This window comes from Lepisosteus platostomus, chromosome 2 (assembly GCF_059453375.1).
Source record: "Lepisosteus platostomus isolate fLepPlt1 chromosome 2, fLepPlt1.hap1, whole genome shotgun sequence".
Taxonomy (NCBI): Eukaryota; Metazoa; Chordata; class Actinopteri; order Semionotiformes; family Lepisosteidae; genus Lepisosteus; species Lepisosteus platostomus.
In genome coordinates this window covers 16,302,645-16,322,832 of record NC_142612.1, presented here as the reverse complement: position 1 = coordinate 16,322,832, position 20,188 = coordinate 16,302,645, and the positions used below count along the sequence as shown (strand labels likewise).

General features: G+C 44.5%; 1 protein-coding gene across 2 annotated transcripts in view; it reads left to right on the top strand.

Moving 5' to 3' along the window:
• The window catches only part of bcl9 (BCL9 transcription coactivator), a 171,392-nt gene extending 151,661 nt beyond the window's left edge, over window positions 1-19,731 (top strand). For both annotated transcript variants that reach the window (XM_088600780.1, XM_088600772.1), the window contains exons 5-11: window positions 2,120-2,454; window positions 7,095-7,205; window positions 7,729-7,915; window positions 11,635-11,734; window positions 12,132-14,466; window positions 16,411-16,692; window positions 17,295-19,731. In XM_088600780.1, the coding sequence (XP_088456906.1) occupies window positions 2,120-2,454; window positions 7,095-7,205; window positions 7,729-7,915; window positions 11,635-11,734; window positions 12,132-14,466; window positions 16,411-16,692; window positions 17,295-18,445 (4,501 nt within the window). In that variant the 3' untranslated portion in view covers window positions 18,446-19,731. The remainder of the gene's footprint in view (window positions 1-2,119; window positions 2,455-7,094; window positions 7,206-7,728; window positions 7,916-11,634; window positions 11,735-12,131; window positions 14,467-16,410; window positions 16,693-17,294) is intronic.
• The last annotated feature ends 457 nt before the right edge of the window (window positions 19,732-20,188 follow it).

The following is a 20,188-nucleotide window of genomic DNA, read 5'->3' as shown; positions in this document are numbered from 1 at the left end:
CCAGTGGTTCTGTAATGATATAGGGTGCATTTGCTGACATGGTTTCTGTGTAGGCAATCCCCTTGGAAGGCAGAGTCAATGCTAATGTCTACTTAATGGTAGAGAGTAATCATGTCCATATTCACCCTACGTTGCGGCAGGTCTTTCCTTTCAGGAGGGGTGTCTTCCAGGTAGACAATCCCCCTCCCATCCACAGAGCACGTGTGATAGCCCAGTGATGAGATGAGCATGACACAGATGTTATTCGTGCAGTATGTCATGGCCTTCTCAGTCACCAGATCTCAACCCAGTTGGACATTTATGGGATATTCTGCAGCAGTGCCTGAGATTACAAACAGTTGCAAGGGCTCCTTTCACTTGATTACATGTACGAGCTGCAGGCTCTTTATGTTTATCCTTTGTCCCTTCAGAACATATTTGCAGATAGTACATCGGCATAAGAAATTGGTGTTTTTTGATTCCGTGCTTTTTAAAGAGGCATAACATTTTTAAGTCTTCACTCATTATTTTTGATGGCTTGCATGCAGGTTTATAGATATCAAGTTGTCCTCAGTGTAATTTTTAATGCATGTCTTTCGTGAGTACATCATTGTTTTGCGGTGTAATTTGAGAAGTGGGATGCAAACTTTAAACATTGTGATGAACAAGCTGCGGCTACACAGCTTTTTCGAAATGCAAAAACAAAATGGATTAAAAGCGAATAATCTTTGTTTTGGGAGAAAGTGTCGACGATATCATTCTCCTTGCAGATTTTTGTGAGCACTTAGATGGTGCGTCCGCTTTTATTTTTAAACATATAAGTCCCTGGTTATTCTCTGCTTCTGATTCTCCTCCCCCGTCAGGAAATTTTATCCGAGCTCCCTCTTCCCTGCAGATATGATGACCATTTAAGTATTCTGGGCCTGGCAAGTCAGCTAATCCAGCCTGAAATGGGGTACAGGGTCCCCAGAGCAGCAGTGGTCACAGTTATTGGGGTCCGGCTCAGGGTTGGATATGTTGTTGGTCCTCCAGGGAGAATGTTAGCAGTGATACCACTGAGGCACTGCTCTTCTCCTGTCCGGCACAGTGGAGCTCACAGTGTGTCGGGGGGATAACCGGCCTCCGTGCATGGGCCTGTCTGTCTGTTCTCACTCTCCATGCAGAGAAGGAGGGACATCAACTGTGTCGGAATCGAGAAATATTAAGTGTCGCGATGTGAGGGCACTGAGGGGTTCCGAAGATTGGAAGCGTACGTGAATCAGATTTCATTTCGAAGAAAAATAACGGTCGTGCATCCACATTGGGGTGTTTTGATGAATCTGTTACGCCAAAGCGCGCACGTTGCAGTGCTTTTTGACACTGTATCCAGATCCTCCCAGCCTCCTCTCAGATGGGGATTCTATGGGATTCTTTGATTTAGAGGCTAATTGCTGATGGGAGCAAAACTTCATTCATCTCTTGACAGACGATCGGGCCGCTGACTGTTCACTGCTCTGCCAAGTACCCAGAAACTAAGCAAGATTGCCATGATTTCTTTTTTTTTATTGCTAGTTGAGTTTGAAATAATTAGGTGTCCAACAGACTGAACTTGTGCTGGAAATGAGGTGTCCATTTAGTCCCTTTAAGGCAATTATCCCCGTTACTGAACTCAAGAGCTGCCACAGAAAACTCATTTGTTCAGGGCAAGGCAGAAGCACTGGAACTGAGAGAGCCTGTATTCTTGCGCTGAGCTCGAGGAGGTGAGTGTCCTGTAATAGTGTGTGTTTTGTAGCAGCTGGCTGCGGTGACGGCTGGACTGCGGTCTATCATCCCTCCTGTACAGAGCTGGCTAGCTGGTAGAGGAGGGCCGTCTGGGTTGTGCACAGTAAAGGATCAGATGTGACTTCATGGCCTAGAGCAGCTTGTGCTTCCAGTTTGAATCACCAGACATTAGCAGGCAGGCAGGCAGCCTTGGGCCTTTGCTGTCTCTTGTCTATTTAGAAGTCTGTGGGGGGGGGAACCAGCTCTGCATCAACCAGGCTGACCAGTCGTATTGATATTTCCTTGAAAGCAGAGAAAAACACTGCTTTGAAAACTAAAGACCCTGTGCTTTTCATGTATCATTTTTTAACTTGCTGTTTTTTTTTCCCCCCATTTGCAGCAGTCCAAAATCTAAACAGGAGGCAATGGTGCGGTCACCCCCTGTGATGTCTCCTTCCAGTGCTGCCCAGATGGACTCCAAATTGCCCAATCAGGGAAAGCAAGGTGGAACGGGTGGCCAGTCGCAGCCTTCCCCCTGTGACCCCAAGACACTGAGTGGGGGCCATGCTCCCAAGGGGCCGCAAGGAACAGCGGGCAGTCTGGGACTTAAAAATGGACAGGGCCTGAACACAGGCAATGGGGCGAAGGGTAAAGCGAAGAGGGAGAGAAGCACTTCGGTTGACTCCTTTGAGCAACGGGACACTGGTACGCCAAACAACGAGTCTGAGCAGAAAGGTAAGCCGAGCCTGCCCATTTCCTCTATTTGCTCTTTTGCACCTTAAATAGCTAATTAACGTTGAAATTCTCCAGTTTAGGTAACATGGTTCTTACCGATTTAAATTCCATCGCAGAAAGGACGTTTTTTATAGTTTTGACAGTTAAGCTTTTCCTTGTTGTGACTGGTTATGTAGTACTCGCAGCACAGGTGTGTTTATATTCAAGCGTGATGACGGTCATCTCTAGAATAGGATAGAAAGTGTGGTTTTCTTCTGTACCAGAGGACAGAAAGCACCGCTTTATGCAAAGGGCCGCGGGAGTATGGTACGAACCTATCTAGCCTCATGCCGTCTTTCCAGAAACAGCGAGATTGCCTGATAATCTGCTCTCATCCTGAACCTTTCATATATTCTTAATTCCAAATCTGCAAGGGCTGCAGTTCAAGCGACTAACGTTTTTGCCTTTTTGTTTTTTTCTGTGGAAGTTCCTATGTGTCCTGTGGGAGCACAAAAAAATGGCGTGAAATAAAACCAAAATGTCTGACCTTGTCGCAGTTTGAAGTTGCATTGGTTTTGCCTTGAGTGGCTTGTTTTCGATTTGCCACGCTATACTTGAGGGCTGTCAGGGGAGTGCCTTCATCAGGCTTGTTGTTGTGTAATTGCACAAGTGTGTATCCTGTCCCCTTTAACTTAAATGCAAGAGAAGCACCTTTGTCTCAGTTGGCTACTCAGTTGAGTAAGCCTTGTTGTGCTCTTTGGTAAACAGGGAGTATTGAACGGGGAGTATTGCTTTAGATGAATGTAATATCTGCTCTTGAGGATAATTACTGAAAGTATGTAAGTGGGTCTTGTGCTAGTTAGCAAAATCAAATTAGGAGCCTTTAAAGGAATGTTTAATAAATACACAACTGACTGTAATTTATATACTGCGCAAAATATGCGTTTTAGCTGTGTGTCTATAATTGATCAAAGAGGGTTAGATTCAGTGTGATGGTGTTGTGGGCTCTGTGACCCGGAAGGATTATTGACTTCTGTGAGGAATCCCTTCATGGGGTGGGGGCATTGTCAGATCATTCTTGTGGAATTGTTGATATCAAGGCAGGTTGTTAACAGTGCCGCGTCACAGTACACGCATTGCTAGAGGAGTTTAGTGGTTCCTTTGTAATTAATTAATTCTGAAATGGAATGTGATGCAGTAAATTGGCTTGATGGTTTAAACTATGAATTATCTTGCAGATACCTGTGGATTAAAGAGATCTAAAATATCCAATATAAGCAGTTCTAAAGTACAAATTATTCCTGTTGAGACTACCAACAATCATTTCGCCAGGCGTTGGCATATGAAACCTGCCAACTCGACTGTAAGTGAGGTGATGCATTAAATGTCCCCACTGTTTTCAAATGCTCAAATATATGGAGGCCTTGCCTTACAGGTAAATATTTGAACCCTGATACTTTCAAGGAGAGTATCACTGTTATGAATGGAACCTTATGTGCTTCATTTAAAATTATTCTATTAGGAAGAGCCGTTCCCGAAAGAGAAATGATTCTGTTCCATTATTACGTTTCCACGATGCTGGTTTGTGTTTGTACTGAAGCACAGGCTATTTTCTCATGAACTTTAAAGAGTTACAGATTGTTTTGTCTTTTCAGTGGAGTTCTTGGGGTGGGGGGGATATGCAGAACGGGGTGTCATGCGAGTATCGGCATGACCAGAGTGAAATTGTAAGTGTCACACACAGTCGGATCGTACAGTATGCTGTTGTGCGATGTTCACAGTACATGGCTGCATTACTGATTAGGAACTAGGCATCACAGTTCCTAATCCCCAGAGTGAAAAGAGAAGACGGTTTTTTATTTGGTTTCCCAAATAATTTACCAAGCCAATGTGTAAACAGCAATAAATGAAAATGAACGGTTTTCTGAGAAGGCTCGGAAGTTCAACTTTTGCTCTTCCTCTGTAGTGCTGTTGGAAGGCAGTTGGGATAGGTGGACTGGATGGCAGAGCGTCAGAATTTTTGCCTCTGATGGAGCTCAGCTGAGAGAGAGATTTAAAACGTATGGGGCCAGAGGAGACCTTTAAATCGTGGAAGTCCATCTCTTACACATGGGCAAGAGATATGTGCTCGAGTAAAGATTTCACTTCCCTGTCTTATTAGAAATGACTGGTTAGTTCTCTTTTATTTTAGTCTTACCACCTTCTTTCAGCCTGTGAGTTTTCATCTCCCTGAAAAATTCCACCAAGCTAGCTCTCCAACTGCACCATGTTTAACACTCAAAATGGCAGAGGAGTGCGGAGGACAGCCTTTTGGCTTCTGATTGAAGCCGGACAGGGACCTAGAAAGGTGTGTGAAGTTAACAGACAAACCAGGAGCTCCTGTTCCCTTCTGATCTCGCTCCTAAACACAGCTACAGTGTTTCAAGGACTGGCAGCACAAAGCCAATCCCTCAATTAGCTGCGGCAGTTGTTGCATTGGTGTGCCAGGCAAACCAACCTGAACCCCTGCACCTGTGTGCCGAGAGGGGTAGGGGGTTGGAGGGCTCTGAACTGAAGCTGGCTTAATGTGATTGTTTTCAGGAGATCGTTTGGAAGTGGGGAAATTGAAAACCGCTCGGCTCTGTGGCAAGGGTTCTTTAATTACCACAAGGAGTTTTAATTGTATGGTGTGGTTAACCGCACAGCGCAGAGGAGGGAGGGCCTTTTTTTGATAAATCTCAGGAGGCTGGCAGCCCATTTCCTCCAGGCATCACTGGGTATTTCTTAAGGTCACATCCCTGATGTTGTTGTTCCTCAACAGAGACATTGTCTTGTCAATATTGGTGACAGGGAAAGGAAATCAAACTTTCGTGTCTACCAAACCACTGCAGCAGAACTAATTCCTAAAAATGTATTTCCTTATAGATTTGCAGAGGGCCTGAAGAGCTGTAATGTGTCTTTGGCTATTTTTTGTGTCTTTTGTCTAAATACGATGGTATTTGTGTGTGGTGTATTTTCTGCACATAAGGCTATAGAATGGTGTATATACAGTGCTCAAAGCTGATATGATTTCTTTTAAAATAGTTGTATAACAGTTTGTGTCTTTACAGGCATTGCTTGGTAAATGGGGAAAATGTTTAAAAATCCTAAATTTACCCTTTAGCACTCACAGTTGCCATCTCTTCAGGAGCTGATCGATTAAGTCTCGGTGTGGTTACTTTATCTCTTTTATCATAAACAAGTGACGAGTATGTTGACTAATCACTGGTTCTCCTGTATTAGAAATCAAAGTTACACGAACAGGAGAAAAATACAGCAGAGAATATCAATTCGCAGTTGGAAGTGGAATGTTTGTATAGCAGATCTGTGTACTTTAACCGGTATTTACTTGCCCAGAGATCTCTGGCCCCACTCTCTGAAGAGCTCACAAAACAGCTCTGCACTTATGGACGGCCAAACCACAGTCTGTGCTTTCCATTTTGAATTGAACTGAAGAGAAGCACCAGACCATAACGCTCTTTGAAGTAGTAAAACGACCTGGTTGCTGGGCCAAGAGCATGACGCTTGCAGGTGAATGGTATGTGATCGAGTCTGTAATGGCTCCGAGTCTAGCTTGCCATGGGCGATCTAGGTAAAATGAGTGTTGAGCTTATTTCAACATTCAGGCAGTGCACATAGAATGAAAGAATAAATTAAAATGCTTGAAAACTTCTCTGTAAACAGTTTGCAGCATGCGTTTCTTTACTATTGCTTGTTTCGTATTTGGATAAAAAGCACACATTTTTCCCCCCACCTTAGCTGCTCAGAGTCTCGCCTTCTCCTTCGAAAGTGTTTTCAGTCCTCACAATCCACTGACAGCCTCTCTGCATGTACAGCCAAGTCCCAGGGGTGGCCATTGTATTCAAGGTTCACTGCACGCTGGTTTCATTTTCCACTCAAACTATGCACTAATTCACTGCATATGCCAGCTCGCCTATCACTTACTGCGGCCAGCCTGCCTCTTGCAGTCTTAATCCAGTTATTTCTCTTTTTCCCTGGCATGCTTTCAGAAGAGTGCCCCGAAATTGATTGCATTTAATTAATGTATATATTAGAACCTTTCATTTATTTATCTGATTCCGATCAGGAGCTCTGTGCTTCAAATGCTGGGCTCCCAGCACAGTAGCGCTGTTTCATATTAAATGCTGCCGGGAGCCAGCGGGTGGGGGTGGGGGGTGGGGTTTGGGGTGGGGGGGCAGCTGGAAAATGGCTGCAGCTGAGTGGGAGGCGGAAGGGTCTGTTTGATCCTCCTGCACTGTGGTTACTGGGCATCCAGCTTTTTATGCCATGTGTGTGGCTTCTTGCTCCAGCACGTCCTCCTTCCCTCTAGGAGGGGGCGGGCACCTCTCTCCAGTTACCTCCCACAGAAGGCTTTGGCAAGACCTCGCGCTGCCACTCGTCTTGACAGCTGAGCGAGCGCGGCCGTCTGTCTTGACCCATTTCAGACTGTATAAGTATCTCGAGTTATATATTAAAACTTCTCAGGATTGTATCCGATTCAGATCAGGCCTGTGCGATTTGCATCCTCCGCTACCTGCCCAGTTGAAAGCTGCTGTGCGTGCCGCCGGTGAGCTTCTTGGCTGGGTTCGTCCTAAGCACGATTTTTGTTCATTTCCTCCTTGGTTTTCACCCCCGCCCCCTAGATTCAGGCTGCCGGACCAAGCGGATGTGCGTAGCAGAACGACGCCAGCCGTACAGCGGCACCGACTGGTGTTCGGGGGGCGAGACTGACGAGGACGAGCAGGGCTTCTACAGTGAGTGCCTCTGGACCTGGAGTCTCTCCGTGTCCTTCGCTGCGCGATACACACTCGTCCTGGCCATCGCTGAAGTACTCTGGCAAGACCTGTGCACAGGCAGCAGTCCTCCAGCCTGTGGAGTTTGGGAGATGTAAAATAGAACCATAGGCGTCAGTTTAGGCGGTACAAGAATTTGTCAAATCATGGTGCTTGTGATTGCAATCTGTAAAATGTGACAGAATTTACCTGCTAAGACTGCATTTGGTTTTGCATTGCTGTAGTGCATTTGCAGAAACCTCAAAACAGGTTAAAGAGAATGAGTTCAGTCAGTTTTGAAACATGTAGGATTTTCTTTTTGACAGCATTCCTTAAATGCCAAGTTTCTTTTATTGCAGCATAAAATTCTTGATAATACAGAAAAGGCTGTGGCAAAAAGGAAGCGAATAGGTTGTCTCTTAGAGATGTCAGCCTTGGTTATTAAATCATGGTTTGCCTTCTGAATATTCCTGAAATGGCTTCAATGCCTTCTCTTTTTTTCCAGACTGTAATTCCGGTGATGTGAAGCCCCAGGATTCAAATTCCCTCCCTTCTTCCAATGCTGGAATTAGCAGATCTTCCACGCCTTCCCACAATTCTGTGGGGGGGCAGAATGCTGTCTCCGAGTCTGCCAGCAGCCAGAAGACACCATCAAAAGTCGTTTATGTCTTTTCCACAGAGATGGCCAACAAGTAAGAAATCTAACAGCTGTTTGTATGATGAGGAGACATTGTGTGTATGATCAAAGCAGTGTGGCCACTGTTCTTGTGTGGAAAGGAGGCCTAGAGCTTCCTGCTTCCCGAGTCTGGAGGTTGTTTTCTTTCTTTGAGAAAGAGCCTTTCCAAATTTCCTGTAAGGTAGAGATTGTGCAAATTAAAGCAATGGACATTTACAAAATAGTTTTTGACTTTTAATATAGAAAATGTGCTATGTAAAAGTTTAAGCAATAAGAAGTAAAATAATGTCCTCAAATGTCAATCACCATTTTCTTTTTTTCTTACATGTCACTTATTAGTATTTTGTGAGAACTTACAAATGTTTTGTAATCTTAATTACTATCTGCCTCTCTCTTTCTTCTGTGTTTTTAATCTTCCACCCCTGTGAATGGTCAAAAAATGTAACCTCTTTGGTACACTTTGGAATTTAATTGTGAATCTGTGAAATTAAGTTATTTTGACTACACAGCACAACAATCTAATATGGTGTTTTGCCGTGAAAACGGACAAGAATTGATGAGGTTCAAACTGTCAGCTGGGGCACTAAGAATAATTGTAGACTGACTTTTAATAATGAAGAATGAGCTGTGTTTTTGTCTGCTGAAGAAAGTGAAGTGTAATTAGGTAGCCTTGCAGGGCACATTTTAAAGTTAATTAAATGCATTTAAAGAAGATTATAAATTTAAGCAAAGAATTGTTCTAAACGATTACAAATTCTCATGGAGGGTTAGTGGCATTCAGACCACATGTGAGATCTTAATTTATCATTTCCTTTGCATTGTCCATGGCCTTTGAATACCAAATCGACTTGTTGTCTTGCGCTGTTTATCCCCTAATCTACTCCATGATTTACAAGTATAAACACCAAAGCTCAATTATACATAGAGTGGTCTTGTGACATAGATGTTTTTGTTCAGATCGTAAACTCACAATTAATGCTATACAGTACAGCATGTCTTATAGCACTGCATGTGTCATTTTTACGATAACAGTGAAAACATTAATTTACATTATTAGTACAACACAACCTGAACTGCAAATACTTGAAGGGAGTGTTGAGCAGCAGTTGCACATGCTACATCAATGTCTCTGCCTGTAGTTTTTGTTCATTTTTAGTCAAAAATATTGCCAGGGAAAAAATAGCCATGAAAGGCACAAAAACTAAGTTTTTCAGTCATTTGGGAGACTAATTGCTAATAGAACTGACAGTTTTTCAAGCTAGTTTTTTTTATCCAACTTTTAAAACGCATGGTGTGTTTTTCTTTAAATAATACATATTTAAAGCAGACTCCCAATACTGAGTAAATGATAGTGTTAAGTAGAGATCTATTCCCCACTGAAAAGCTGTGAAATCTCTTCAGATGAGTAGGGGAATGAGAGAGACCAGGCCTACAAGAGTAAGGACAACTGTACTCAGTCAGAATGTTTTGTTCTATTTTTTTTCTACTTTTCAGCATGGAATTAATCTTGACAGTCGTAATTCCTTGCTGGTGTATCTTCTTCCAAAACTAATAAGATTTTTTTAATTACTTTGGATTTCTAGATAAAGGCACATTTTTGGGGCATGAATCTTCAGAAACATTCCAGTCGTCAGAATGAGTTACCTTGTCTTTTTTTCTTCTTGCTTTGTGAGGTGCTTAATTTTAGCTGTAAGAAAGTCTATAATGACAGCAACCCCCATCTAGCCAAACCCACAAGTTTTTTCAGTGCTCCTGTAAGTTGTTTTGTGCAGCTGTTGTCAGCCCGGTTGTAGATGTAGTCAGAAGAATTTCTAGAAACTGATTGGCCTTTTTCCCCCCCCCACTTAATACGTCTGTGACTTGGGCATTCTGTTTCTGCCCTTGGATGAACAAATTAGCTTCCAGTGTTTGTTGTCGAGGTTCCTCAGTCCCAAGTGCAGAGTATAAAAGATAGAGCAGGCTCCGGGATACAGCAGTGCTGGTGTTGCTGTTTTTGTTTGACTGTCTAAACAGGAAAAACAATCCCCTGAGATTAAAATCTAATTTACTGGGAGCCTGCTTCAAGCATGTCTTCTTAATATAGTTAGTAAACAAAGTGAAATGCAAGATGATAAATTTAAAAAGCAGCACAAGAAACGATAGTGGAATTTTAACCAGCGGTCTCTCAGGAATGTGTGGATGAGATGCAATTATTTGGTTTTACAAAGGTATTAAATACTGTCGATCTACTTGCAACGTAACTTCATCAGTTTTTTGTATATTTCCCCAGCACTGATTGACAGTTACCTTCTTTTATTGGACTTTTAATACTGAATCGCTTTCTCTGTTTCAATAGAAATTACAGTGACATCTTTCACCTGATAGATTTTCTTGGAAAATGAGCAGAAATATGTTTTGGAAACGTTTTCAGATTTGTTGTAATGTGCACATGACTAAGCAGTTTCATTTTATATGCTTTTCATTAAATGCACCACTTGTATGCCACAAGGAAACAGTCATGTCGGTGTGATGTTCATATGATCATCACATGTACTCTACGTATGATCAGGTGGCTGATGGGCTTGGGTTTGATCTTCTCCTCTGTGCTGAGCCGCTCTGTAAGGGAAGATCAGAAGACATTTTTACAATTTATTTGTCCTCGTTTGAAAGCGATGAACATACTTGCTAACGACCATTTCTGCTATCATCTGGAGGGAGGGCTGGCCGTAGTTACCATCTAAGTCTTCAGGCTTTCTAAATGTGGTGGTTATCTTATTGTTCCTGCAGCATTTACGTCTGTAAACTTTCTTCTTCGTGTTCTGGCTTTACAGCATGGGGTAGGAAGGGGGTGAAAGCTAATGTTCATGCAGGCATCAGTTGATTGCTGCTTGAAACTTGAAGACTGTAATGTTTCTTCACTATACTGATGTCGCTGGAAAAGAAAAATACAAGCCATAATTTAGCCGTGTTGTACGCTAAGTAAATTGCATTTTACTTAATTTACTTTGTTACTTTATAGCATAAATTAATACAAGCATGTTCAGAAATACCCTTCCCTCGCCTTGTTGTCAGTACTCAAGCTACTGATAGGCATGATAATCCGTCATATAAGCAAAGGGACGACATTGGTTTCTGTTACTCCATTGCTTATTGTTACGTGACCGCTCTGAATTCTGATGTATCCATCACTTCTGTAAACCATGTTATAGTTCATATTGGCACATGCTTTTTTTTTTGCTTCAAGCTCCGATAATGAATAAGGATTTCTGAACTTTAGATGTGAAGTACTGAGATCAGATTTCCATACTGAAGTTCTGAGCAGATGTTTTAGTGGATCAATGTGTCTGCTGTACCAAGTTTGACGTGATTAGGACTTAATGACCTTTCTTGTACTGCCGGTCATTTGTGATCCATGTCAGTTATTGAAAACAATTCCACGTCTGGTGATCTCTTCATCTCCGTTGCTCCAGTTCAAGAAGATTGAGAAGTGGCTGAGAAATATCTCTTTAGCCTGTTTTACTCAAGAGCCATGCTGTTGGCAAGGGGGGGGGGATAGAACCAATATTATGCACATCATATATGACAACTGAAAGTGTTCTAATGCTTGTATCTTTTCAAATCAATCGGAAACATTTTCATAGGGCCATGGAAATGTTTTATTTTTGTGGTGGTGGGAACAATCATGTTTTGAATGTTTTGAAATTTACGAATTCAGAGGGAGACTGAACTAAATCATATTGTGTGCTCCACTTCTAGGGCTGCAGATGCTGTTGTGACTGGTCATGCGGAATCCATTGTTGCCTACCACATGAAGAATATATCCAATAGCAAGACTGAGAAGACTCACCAACCTGTGGTAAGCTGCAGTAGAAAGCAGGATCTCTCTTTGTATAACTAAATATAGTTGCTAAAAAGATTCCCTCAGTCCCATGAGTATGAAGCTAAATGTTACAAGAGCTTGTAAATGCGTAGCATTATCCCAGCTCTTTTTTAGAACCAATAATGATTAAGGCTGTGCTTGTTAACTGTTGAGGTTGAAGATAATTTAACAAGACATCACATATTTTGATATATATATATACTGAGAGTTTATAAGTACAGAGAGGGAATCCATAAGGTAGTTTAAACCTAAAGTTCTTTTAACAGTTCTGAGTATCAAACAGATTTCCTGCTTTTAGTCTGGCATTTCAAGAAGAATAGAAGGGTGCAGTAGTGTGACCTTAAACCCATTTCATTTTCTGCCTTTCTTTCAGAACAATCAAGTGGGACCTGTTCGAAATGAACCAAAGGCCCTCCAGCAACAAGCACCTCCACCACAGCAGTCCCAGCAGCCACCATCTCACCCCCCAGAACAAAACCACCAACAGGCATCCAAAGTACAGTCCAACCAGCAGCCACCCCAATCTCAGCAGCCGGGGCCTAAATCTGCGAACTTGCCACAGGACACTGCAGGGGGCATGGACAATAAAAGCTTGCCAAGCAGTAGCCCCAGAAACACCACCCCCCAGGACAGTACTAATCCTGGCAGCACGCCTGCCAGCCAGGCATCCTGCACTCCAGGGCCGCAGACCGTATTCTCCTCGCTAGAAAGCAAGGGGGAGTCAAAGATGACTCCACAACAGCAGCAGCAGCAGCACCACCAGCAGCTGGCCAATGAAATTATTTCGAGCATGGGGGATAACCCAGAGGGCCTTTCCCAGGAGCAGCTTGAGCACAGAGAACGTTCCTTGCAGACCTTGCGGGACATTCAGCGCATGCTCTTCCCCGATGAGAAAGACTTTGCTTTGAAGGATCTTTCGGCCCTGGGGCAAGGCAATGGTGGGGCTCCTCCTCCAAACACAAACATGATGGAAGGAGGAACCAAGAAATCTGATCAAGGACCCCTCCAGGCTATGATGGCCCAATCTCAAAGTCTTGGAAAGCCACCTGGGTCAAGGCCAGAAGGCCCTCCATTTGCTCAGCCTGGACATAGGGATATGCCCTTCTCCCCTGATGAGCTAGGGCCACCACCTGGGCCACCCATGAACTCTCACCCCGGTTCCGAACATTCAGATCACATGACACCAGAGCAGATGGCCTGGCTGAAGTTACAACAGGAATTTTATGAGGAGAAGAAACGAAAGCAGGAGCAGGTCCAACACAGGCCTATGGGTGATATGATGCTCCATCAGCATGGTCCCCGTGGCATGATGAGGGGACCCCCACCTCCTTACCAGATGAACCCTGGGGAGGTCTGGGGCCCTGGCGGGCCTGAGCCCTTTGGTGACCAGATGAGCATGCCACCAAGAGGCATGCCTCCTCACGCAATGCAAAGAATGCCAGGCTTTCCAGGAATGATGAATCCTGACATGGATAGTGGGCCCAATCCCATGCCAAGACCTGGCATGAGCTGGCCAGATGACATGCCCAAGATGGGGGATGGTCGAGGGTTTCCCCCAGTGCAGGGGGTTTTCGGAGGTCCAGGAGGCCGAGTGGAAAGATTCCCTAATCCCCAAGCAGTGCAAGAAGGGATGTTCTCACAGCAGATGGCAGATAAGCAGCAGATAGGCTTGCCGCCAGGAATGGTTATGGACAATGTGCGAGGTCCACCAATGGACATAAACAGGATGATGGGGAACCAAAGACCCATGGATCCAGGCAGTAATGGAGGAGGGGTTATGTTCCCTAGGATGCCAGGAGATGGCCCTATGAGCCCCTCTAGAATAGAGTTTATGAAAGGTCCAGGTAGGGACATGGAGTTTGGTATGGGACCTGGAGGCATGAACATGAAAGACATGACCCTCAATGTCAACATGGGCTCAAACCCTCAAATGATGGCTTCCAAGATGAGAGAACCTCCAATGAACATGAGTCCTGAGGAAGTGATGAAAATGCGACAAGGCGGGGGGGGCCCACCTGACAATGTTGGCCCCCAGCAAAAGATGCTTCAAGGACACCAGTTTCCTGACCAATCCCAACCGCAGGAATTCAACATGGCTCCCAATCGTCATTTCCCAGGAATGTCTCAAGGGCCAGGCAACATGAGGGGGCCGCGGGGCGAGCAGCCTTTTGGGCCTGAACAAAGGACTAATGCAGGAGGCAATGCCAGGCTCAGTCACATGCCACCACTACCTCTAAACCAGCCCACCAGTTCTGGCAATATCGGTTCAGGCCCCCCTGCCAACCAGAGGAGCTTGGGACGGAAACCCTCAGACCTGAGCGTCTCCGCCGGTCCAGTCAACTCGCCAAACGTCAACCCCTTGAAGTCTCCCACGCTGAGGCAGGTGCAGTCGCCCATGCTGGGCTCCCCCTCCGCCAACCTGAAGTCGCCGCAGACCCCGTCCCAGTTGGCGGGGATGCTCACGGGCCAGTCTGCTGCTGCCGCGGCGGCTGCTGCCGCGGCCGCGGCCGCTGCCTCCATCAAGTCCCCTCCCATCCTGGGCTCTGCCGCCGCCTCTCCGGTCCACCTCAAGTCTCCCTCCCTGCCGGCGCCTTCCCCAGGGTGGACATCCTCCCCCAAGCCACCCATGCAGAGCCCAGGGATCCCACAGACTAACAAGCCCTCGCTAAGCATGACGTCTCCGAATATGATGGGGAACGTGGAGCAAGGTAAGGCCAGCGAGACTGAGTGCTTGGGTGCGGATGCCTGTGTAGCTGGGAGAGCACTGAGTATGTTGCACTGTTGGGATTGGTGGCATAAGTCGATAGTGATCAAGACTGTGTGATTAGGGGAAGGCTGGAAAATAGAGACATAGCAGAATAACCTAGACCACCCCCTACCCTGCAAAAGGCAATAAGGAGACAGTTTAACCAACAGTGTGGGCAAACATGGAGGCTTTGATCTGGGGCTTACTGACTTCCAAATAAATGGCCAAGAATGAGGAAGGTTATGAAAACTCTAAAACGTTAATCAATAGGTGCTTGTTATTTTTGTCAATATTTTACATATCTAAGATTTTTACATTTACATTTTTGGATATTTTCAAGATATGTTGGAACACTTCATTGCATATTTCAAGTAAATGTGTTAACTTGCAGTTTTAAAATTGCATCGGCACAATGCCTGGCAGGGAATTGAACCCAGAAAAGTGCTTTTGAATATACGCGTTTTGCCCAAATTCAGTTCTGTGGCTCAACAGTTTAATTAATGCGTTTGCGTCAGATATGTGCATGCTTGTTAGCAAACTGAAAAGGCACAGTGATGAAAGGTTAATGGTTGTACAGGATTCACCGATGACTCACATCACCTTCTGCTTCTGCTCCAGTCATGTGTTAAGTGTTGAAGTAAATGACTAGACAGCTGCATTCATTTGCTATAGTTGTATTAAACATCAAACTTAATACGTTACTGAATCAGTACTGCACATAAATATCTTTTAGTGCACCTTGTTGAAATACTACACCATAACAGTGACTTCAAATATATTTGGTACTGATCTCAATCAGTGTTGCTTGATATCTGTTGAGGGTGAGTTGGAGTTTCGCATTGTCTTAATTGAGATAAATTGCTTATAAATGTCTGTCACAAGGGGGATTGTGGTGTCCATGGAAAAAAATATACCTGCAAATGTCAGTTTGATCCTCTGTAGTACTCAATCTTTGTTTAATTTAGTTTTAATTTAAATATTTGCATAATATTTTGTTAATTTATTCTGGAATATTTTTCTTGCCTTTTGTTCATTCTTCACTTATTGAATGTTCTCAGATCTGTTGGGGGAAATAGCTCCACCTGTTGATGCAAATGGACGACAAGACCCTTTTGTTGTAAATGCTGGAGAAAAGGCATTTCAGATTTTTTTTAAATGGAAATTTTCCAAAATTATATTCTTATGCAATCTGAAATAAAAATTAACGCCAGCTATATATGCATGAATTATTTTAATATGCAGCTGAGTTCCCTGGATATTGCAATAAGGACATATACTGAACCGTAAACAATTTTTTTTTGCACGATGGAGCTTCTAATTAAATGCTCTGTAATGTCACAGCTGATAATCCTGCTTTTCTCAAAGGCTCTCTTGTCTGCTGAAGAATGTTTTTTTTAACTTACATTGTATAAGTTTCTGAAAACTTTTCCTATCTCGTATCTTATTATCCCATTCTAAATAAAGGCACCTTGTCATTTCATTTTCACATACTGTTTAGACCCTTCTAGCTAAACCTGGTACCTTATTATTTTTGTTATCTTGAAGAAGTAAGAGTTGCTATGTCCTTGTAAAATAAGATAAAACCAAATTGAACAGGATGTTCTTCACTTGAATCCAGCACCACAAGGAATAATAAAGAAAGGTTTTTTCTGCAGTGCAGGGAGCGATACCTTCATGTCCCATTTAACCTCCTTGGATGTCTGGGAATTTGTTTAGATGGATTCCAGCAGGTCACTGTGGAATCCTCTGGTCCTTGTTGGGTCAGGGTTGTATAAAATGAATACTGTGCTGGTGGAAAACGCTGCATCAACCCCTAGTCTGTAGATCTGGTAATGCCCAGCGAAGTCACGTGTACTGTGTCTGACAGCCAGCTTCAGGAGGCCTGACCAGTTGCTCCATGTTTCAGGTGGAAATGGCCCTCCCTCGGTTCCTGCTTCTAGCAGCTCGGCCGGGCAGCCAGGATCCATGAATCTCCCTGGGAGTCTTCCCTCCGGCAGCCCCTACGCCATGCCACCGGAGCCCACCCTGTCGCAGAACCCTCTGTCCATCATGATGTCCCGCATGTCCAAGTTCGCCATGCCCAGCTCCACCCCTCTCTACCACGACGCCATCAAGACGGTCGCCAGCTCTGACGACGACTCGCCGCCCGCCCGTTCACCCAACCTTCCTTCCATGAACAGCATGCCTGGTGGGTGTTCCTGCCGAGTCGAAGACCCTGGGCTTTTCACAAGGCACCAGAGGGCGATTTCTGTGGACGGGAGGAAGGCATTTCTATTGTGTCTAAGTAATAAGTAATTCAAGAGGGATATTTTTAATAGAAAACAATTTCTGAAGATGTTCAAGTAGGGAGCTGCGTCAGCATGCGTAGGCTACAAAGGAACAGGTAAAGGTTTATTCCATGCTGAAAGGAAAGGAAAAGAGACCTGCACCTGAAGAAGGCTCCACAGGGAAACGCATGTCCTTTCAGCATGGGATAAACCTTTACTTGTTCCAATTTCTAAAGGTGGACATTCCTTAAATTTTCTTTCTGAAATTGTATCTTGCAGCAAGCCATCTTTTGTGATTGTGTATATAAATATTGAGCCATGTTTTCTCAAGTTAAAGCAAAGGGTAGTCTGGTTAAATTTCACAAATCAGTTGTTCTTTTGGAGTATTTATATCTGTAGAGATAAAGCTGTCAAAACCAAGCCATATATGAACTACCACGGTCTGATTAGAAATGTCTCATAAACCTGTCGAGGCCAATAATCACATCCATAATTTGTAAGTGTTGCTTTTGCTCTTTCGCAGGTATGGGAGTAAATCACCACTCAAACCACCCTCGTATGATGGCTCCAAACTCTTCAGGGCACATGCCCTCTCTCAGCCCCATGGGGATGAACACTATGGGGTCCCAGCCACTCTCGCACGGCCTCCCCAATCAGATGCCATCACCGAACCCCATGGGCCCCAATATTCCTCCGCACTCGGGGCCCATGGGTCCAGGCATGATGCCACATGGAATGATGATGCCTCCTGGTTCTCAAGATCCTGGGCTCAACAATCCCCAGATGATACCTCAAGGTCGAATGGGCTTTCCTCACAGGCAACAGGGTTTCCCTCCAGTGCAATCTCCCCCACAGCAAGTCCCCTTCCCTCATAATGGCCCTGGGCCCAGTGGGGTTCAGGCAGGTTTTCCTCACGGAATGGGCTTTCCAGGGGAAGGGGGACCCCTTGGTCGCCTCGGCAACATGCCCCAAGGCCCTGGTGGAGAGCCAGGGATTTGTAAACCAAACGTGCCCGGTGGCCAAGAATCTTTCAACAATATGCCCTCCGTGTTCACTGACCCTGATCTGCAGGAGGTCATCCGCCCAGGTGCGTCGGGGATTCCTGAATTTGACTTATCGCGGATCATCCCCTCAGAGAAGCCCAGCCAGACTCTGCAATACTTCCCGCGAGGCGAAGCTCCCGGCAGCAAACCGCCCCATCCCTCGGGCCCGGTCCCAGGCTTCCCTCAGATGCAGGGCATGATGGGCGAGCCGAACCCCAGGATGGGACTTCCCATGCCGGGTATGGGGGGTCCTGGACCTGGCCACATGGGCCCTCAGGACATGCCAATGGGCAATCCGGCGCACAATCCCATGCGACCACCAGGCTTCATGCCTCAAGGCATGATGGGACCTCAGCACCGGATGATGTCACCAGCACAAACTGGTATGCCTGGGCAGCCTGGCATGATGGGTGGTCCTGGAATGATGCCAGGCAAGGAGCGAGGGCCGGGGGTTCTTTACAACCACCCTGGACCTGTGGGGTCTCCTAACATGATGATGTCACTACACGGTATGGGTGGCCCACAGCAAACTATGATGATGCCGCCTCAGATGAGGCCCCGAGGCATGGCAGCAGATGTGGGAATGGGATTCAACCCTGGGCCTGGAAACCCAGGGAATTTAATGTTCTAAGCTGCTATAAAAAGAGAAAGGACTTGTACACGCAAGCACAGGTGTTGTAGGTTGGGACTACAGGAAATGGGCATCACTTACATAAGTACCTGTAAGTGTGAAATGGGAAAACCCTCCTTAGCAAGACAGCGACGGGATTAGGTGTTGCAGTTGCACTGCGACATGCAGAACAAATACGAAGAGGGTAAAACTAGGGTTCTTCTCATTTTATTTTTAATTTTTTTTTTTTGAAAACTCCAGAATGTATGAGATTAATCTACGGTGAAGTTTTACATCATTAGCTCAACAGTTCCTAGAATTTTTTTAATCCATTTTTTTTTGGACTCGGGAGGCTACTTAAATGCTCCAGGTTTAGAGGTCTGTAGCTGTACTTTTTTAAACAATAAGTAAAAAAAAAAAATACAAAAAATTACAAAGGATCGCCATTTCGTCACAAGTTGCACCGTTTTCGCTGTATGTTTACGTCATGGATCTTTTCCCTCCGGAAATAAAATTCTTTGTATTTGTGTACTGTACTTGTATTGTAAAAGGGATTTTAGCAGTGACTTCTATAGTTTTTTTTTCTTTTTCCATCTCTGTTTATTGTTTGGGGGGAGGGGAGAGGGCTGCAGTTATTGAATGACATGCTGCATCAGTCACCACACAGTACTGTTTACCTTGGGGTGGGCAAAACCATTTCTTTTTTTAAAAAACTCCAGTGTATAACAAACCAAACTATGACCTCATAAAGATTAATAGTATTATAAAAAAAATAAGCACAAACATGGATTAACTATAATAAAGTGTTTTTCTTTTCTTTTTTTATTGTCAAGAAAAAAAACACTATGGACAGAGTACGTAGAAATCATCCAATCTTCTGATATGCGCAGTGTGTCTGCTGGTTCTTGAATACCATTTTTGTTTTTTTGTCCTGAGGGGGATGGGGGTTAGGGGATATCGGACAACATGCCTCATGTTTCAAGCAGTCGGTCCTTCGTTGGCTGAGCGTTCGGACTTTACTGTTATACTTTGTGGCCCAGGAATATTACTGTTATATATTTTTTTTAACTTGCTGTGTATCATTACTCAAGGCTACCCCCAAGTACATTTTGCTGTGGGAGTAGATATGGATTTAAGAGGGTATCCTGAATTTTGTTATAAAAAGAAAAAAAAAAGACAAAAAAAGTCTCTATCTCCCTCCCCCTCTAGTGTAAAACTGTTATGTGTAACTCCATTGAATTTGGTACAGAACCACTTCCCAGGGCTGTGGTGTTGGAAGAAAAATAAAATATATTGTTTCGTATAAAGTGCCCAGTGCCCTGTGTCGTTCTTGCGGGCAACTCTAGTTCCCCATCTGCTGGCCAAGAGAATGTCAATCTCTGCTCTCCATGATTTGCAATTCTGCAATGTTTAAGAGCAAATTATACCACACTTGTTTTTAAAACACTCCTTTTCACTTTATAGCAGGATGTGAATTTTAACAAGGAAATTACTAGTTTCAATTGTCGAATGGGGGTGCGAGTGTTCACTTTATATGGCTGTGTTCTTTGAAAATCCCATGTACCTGTCCCTAGAAACCTTAATGTGTCCTTTCTTTCGAAGTTTGTTCCATCGGGAAGCCCCAGGAATTCTCTGTCAGGGTTCGAGTTCTGTCGAACCCAGGTTTGAATGCAGGTACCCCAAGTGGTGCCCGCGCCGGTTCACTTGGACCGCGAGTGCCCTTCAGCTGCATGACGGCTGAGGTTGTGGGGACACACAGCTCCA